The 4,984-nt window shown below is 42.3% G+C and overlaps 1 protein-coding gene across 3 annotated transcripts in view; it reads left to right on the top strand.

Moving 5' to 3' along the window:
• Nucleotides 1-2,516, top strand: part of pdgfra (platelet-derived growth factor receptor, alpha polypeptide) — a 22,822-nt gene extending 20,306 nt beyond the window's left edge. For all 3 annotated transcript variants that reach the window (XM_081718519.1, XM_027024452.3, XM_081718518.1), the window contains exon 28: nucleotides 1-2,516. This exon is cut by the window's left edge and continues 115 nt beyond it. In XM_081718519.1, coding sequence (XP_081574645.1) covers nucleotides 1-33 — 33 coding nt within the window. In that variant the 3' untranslated portion in view covers nucleotides 34-2,516.
• Nucleotides 2,517-4,984: the final 2,468 nt, after the last annotated feature.

The raw sequence follows: 4,984 nt of genomic DNA, 5'->3' as shown, positions 1-4,984 counted from the left end.
TCGGGGGACCTGGTGGAGGACAGCTTCCTGTGAGAGGTGGAGCAAGACACAGAGACAGAAAAGGAGGGAGGGAGGCAGAGACAAAGAGATGGAGAGAGAGAGAGAGAGAGAGAGAGAGAGAGGGAGAGAAAGACACTCTGTTCTCTAAAAACAACCTTCCTAAAGGAGCTGAAGAAAGTTGGAGAAAAATTCAGACATCAACGTTAAACCACCTCCAGACGACCTCTCTCATCCGTCTTCCTCTTCTCCAAACTCCTCCTCCCCAGACCTGTTCATCGCCCCACAAACCCCTGAGAATAACCACTTCACTGCCTGGATGTCCTGTGAGGTTCTTGTCGGTCGGCTTGTGGTTACACACAGTGCCCTCTACTGGGGTGGAGGATAGCCCGGTAAAATGCTGTTCTGTGTGCAAACACGCAAAAGTCTGACTCAGTGAGTGTTTCTGTGGAACCGACCGGCGTTCTGATTTTCAACCTGCCTCTCAGGCAACTGAGACTTAAGAGGAAACAAGATGGAGAAGGTTTCTGTTTCCATGTGTATTGATGTTTTTATTGTATAGGACTTTATCTTGGGCATTTTTAACAGCTGAATAAGCAGGAATCAATCAAAGATCTGATGTATCAAAGACACTATCAAACTCCACAACTGGTTACTTTCCTGATTGGTCAGTCCAAGCTTCCAAGTACCACTACAAAATGTTTAATAAATATATCTTACAAGGGCAGGTGACTGGACAAACATGGACTGTTGCCTCTGTTCAAGTCCATTGTGCTTTGTTCTCTCAAGAACAGCACATCAAAAGAAAAGCACAAACTCTGAACTACATGCGTATACCATTCCTGGTCCTTATCAGTGTATTGTCAGTGACTCCATAAGTGCATCCATTTGAATTTTATTTTTTTAATTTTTCCACAAGTATAAATGTGTACTATAATTTGTGAATATGGGTAAGGGAAGGGGAAATTTTATGGTCCTAAATGAAGAAGACAGCAATAATGTTTTTGACTTGTGGGTCGCATGCACCTTTGTGGCTTTAACCATTGAAAAAAACAACAACAAACAAACCATGATACCATTCCAATTGTGACACATCGCTAAGCCCAACCAAAGCTGGAACAGGTTGTACCTGTATCAAGGTGACAGCCAGCATGATCGTCAAGGTTTCAGATGTGTTTCCAGTGTGCACAGGAAGGTTTGACCCCGCGACCGGAGTGATGACGCGGGCAGGCAACCATTCCCACGACTTTAACGTCGTTAATTCCCAGTCATATGAGGACAATAAGCTGGAATGTTTTGATGCTGTATGCGACATTGTACCATATTCATCTATTCATTCATTTCTTTTTTGAATAATCTGAACCAAATGAAATATATTGGCAGGTTTAGATGATGTATGCAATGTTGTCCTTTAATGTCGAATAAGTCTTTCTTCTAGAGCTTAGGACCTGTGCAACAGTGAAACCAGGAATGCTGTGAATACACAGAGGGATGGAGGGGTTCTAAAAAAGCACAGAGCACACTGACATGCACCAGACCAGCAGGACCAGCATGGTGATTGCTAGTCATTCAAGGGAAGGAGGGAAACCCCAGCCTGTCTGTGTTCTGGCTCTGTTCTGGCTCTGATCTGGTTCTGTTCTAGTTCTTATCTGGCTCTGTTCTGGTGCCTGAGCACCTCTGATCCAACCAATGATTACTTATTTCTGATGTGCTCAAGTACTGCAAAAAATCTAGACTGGTGGGGGACCAAATTGGGAACATGCTCTAGAAAAGTAGAGAACCAAACCTAGACACCTGTTTGTTTATGATTGCCATGACAACCAGAAAAGGTAGCCATTTCGGAGCAGATCTGATATAAAACATTTCTCTTGTCTCCAGTGTTTAATGACTTCACCTTTATCTGCTGCTGTGAGGGACTTTGTTGTGTTTATTTGATGCTCGTCCTTGTGTTTGATGTGCGGTAGACATTAGACCAGAGCTTTCACTGTGGAAGGATTTGGTTTAAAGCCAAGCCTACTTATATGTCACCTGTGTCTTGGACTGTAGTCCTGAAGCATCGTGGGAGATTTCCTGTGTTACTGGTTTGATGTTATACATCACTGCGTAGTAAAAGGCTTCTCAGTGTTTTTCCATCCAGCGTTATCACTGCCTGCCATAGAGTCTGTATCCTCCACGGCGATCTACTCTATGGACATAATGAAAAAGAAGAAAAAAAAAACATTGCACTTTGTAGATCTTTTCCTGCTTCTGTCGTTTTATGTTTGTCTTGATGGTGTCTGTGATAAAAGAAACAGTTTTAAGAGTTTTATTTGCATCCATTTCAAAAGTCAGTAGACCGAGTGTTTTTGCAGAAAGAGACTGAGAACTGAAAGGTATGAATTATATTCCATGGTACAGTATGTGTAATTATAGATAGTTACTCACAATACCAGATGTTATCCACCTGCTTTATTATGCATTATGACTATGTACATTCAGATGATTTATATTTCAATAAATGAGATTTAATAATGAGATTATTGGATTTTGCAGGTGTATTTTATGTCCATTTTGTGTGTCTGTGTCTGTGTGTGTCTGTGTGTGTGTGTGTGTGTCTGTGTCTGTGTCTGTGTGTACATGTGTGCATTGTGTGTGTGTGTGTGGGGGGGGGGGGGGGGGGGTGCAAAAGCCTGTCATCCAAAGTGTCTCTCTAGGAAAGACAAATACTGTCAATTTCAGTCATATTTTTATATTATGCAAAGTACAATCACTGCGTGTGTGTGTGTGTGTGTGCGTGCGTGTGTTGTTACCCAGGTGACCGTCTAACGTCTAACTACACTAGTACTACATCTATCACACTGTTCTATAATCTCTCGAAAACGCAAGTCTTCACAACGCAAGTGGCTCTCCCAGTATCCCTAATGCCCAGTGTGCAATAACTCTACAACTCCCTCATCTTCAACATCTGAGTGTGTACTGGGAGGAAAACGCCAGTTCTATGATGCCAGTATTCTTTCAGGAAATACACTTGTCCGGCAAAACTTCTCGACAGCTTTCTATTGCAGAACAGTATATTCCACGGGAAAAAAAAAGTAGGATGTAATATGAACAATACACCACCAGAGGGCGTAATACATCACCAAATGTATGTTTAAGTAAACTTCGCAGCTACTGATATTTGTGTTCCTGTTCCAAATGTTTGTTCAGAAGTTTTTTAAAATGTTGTTATGCTCATTTCAACTTGCTTGTCAAAGTCTGAATTACGCAATTATAGCTTATATCTATATCATATAAGTAAATATATTTTTGTGCTTTGTCGAATTGGGGGGACAAAATGTATGTATGTATTTCTAAAGATCTGAGATGAGCTTATAACCTATACATATTTTTTAAACCATTTTAATATTACTCAGATGATGGGAGATGAGAAACATTATTAGACATTAAAAAGTTTCCCTTAGGAAACTTAGGAAGTTTGGGAACCAATGTCCAAAATCCACAGACGGACATATCAGGAAACTTCAGCCAGTAGTTTCTAGGAGTGCTGAAGTCAAAGGTTCTTTACCTGGGCTAATATGAAGAGGTAGTGACAGGATGGTTGTGTGGTGTGTGGATGTGTGTGGGGGTGTATGCAAATTCTAGGGCTGCAATAAAACCACTGTGACATGTCAACACCTCTATGCAAATGAAGTGCAATTAAAGTGTAACTCACACAAACCCAAACATGCTTGCAGAAGTGTGGAATGTGAGCATCAGGGCTTGGAGACCCCCTGCCAGGAGACTTAACACTGGCAGCGCTGTACCAGACGTCACCATGGCAGCAGTGGATGTTCTCTACAGTCTGAACTGTCTCACACTTTGTCATTGGACCAGAAAGCTGCCGTTTAAGGCCTGAGGCCCTGCCCATGTATCTGGTGTTATTCAAATCACTATGGTGATAACGCAACAGCCTTATCATTCCTCAGTGGACAGCAAGCGGACGCCTGTGGTGTAAACGTACAGCAAGCTCGGCGCCCGACTACCTCGTCGTGCCGAACGTGTGTGTCGGCGTGTCGTATCCCAGGAACTTCTTTCTTATACAAACATTGAGGATCAGCAGAAATCTGATTTCTGTCAAAACAAAGAAGGCTTCCCAGGGAACTCTGCAACACAAACTTTTAACTCGGTTAAGTGGCAGGACCAAGCCTGCTCGCCTTCTCTCACCAGCAACGCTCATGCCACCGCATGATTTGAATATGCTCTGTACAGAGGGCGAGACACCTGACGCCCCCACAGGGCCCTGTACACGTCCGACTTGCGGGTGGCACAGTGACAACGCTCCTAATTTGTGAAGCAATACCAAAACAGAAAGGAACCTCCGTGGACATGTGTAGAGCAGGTTTCAAACTAACTGCAGATGGCTTTGCATTCCGGCACTCAGCCAAAAACTTGCACAGTGTAAATTTCAGCTAGCGTTATTTTCTACCTGTTGGAACTGTAAACAATGCCACCACAGTTAGCAGAATGAATGTTCTAATAATCGCACATAAATGAACACAGTATGAGTTCATTCACATATCAATGACAAACCCTGACAAATGCTGCAGTATATCCATAGAGAATTCTCCAATAAATTCATTGGTTAAATAATTTAATGAACATGTAAATAAATAACATACGTGGAGGAAAAGGTTTACTGGTTTATTTATTGACAGAGACACTGAAGTACATAGTAAAGGATTTACACACAGATATATGGTTTAGTCTCTCATTGTCCATAAGAGAAGACACTGAGACCTGTTCTGAAATGGGGCATCAGTGGGGCATCAGTGTGACTGGGCTTAATGTTCTTTAGTGTTAATCTCTTATCCCCATAAAAATGAATAATGCACAATTAGTTGTCCACTGGAACCTCATGGGATATTAACAGAAAATACTAGAGCCAATCAGAAATCCCCAACCTTACAGCATGGGTATTGTCTCGGTGCATGCTGACGCACTGCCTGTCCAGGATCACACTAACGGGATG

This window comes from Electrophorus electricus, chromosome 7 (assembly GCF_041902795.1).
Source record: "Electrophorus electricus isolate QZ-2024a chromosome 7, ASM4190279v1, whole genome shotgun sequence".
Classification (NCBI taxonomy): domain Eukaryota; kingdom Metazoa; phylum Chordata; class Actinopteri; order Gymnotiformes; family Gymnotidae; genus Electrophorus; species Electrophorus electricus.
The sequence above is the reverse complement of the archived record's forward strand: the minus strand, read 5'-3'. Positions and strand labels throughout refer to the sequence as shown.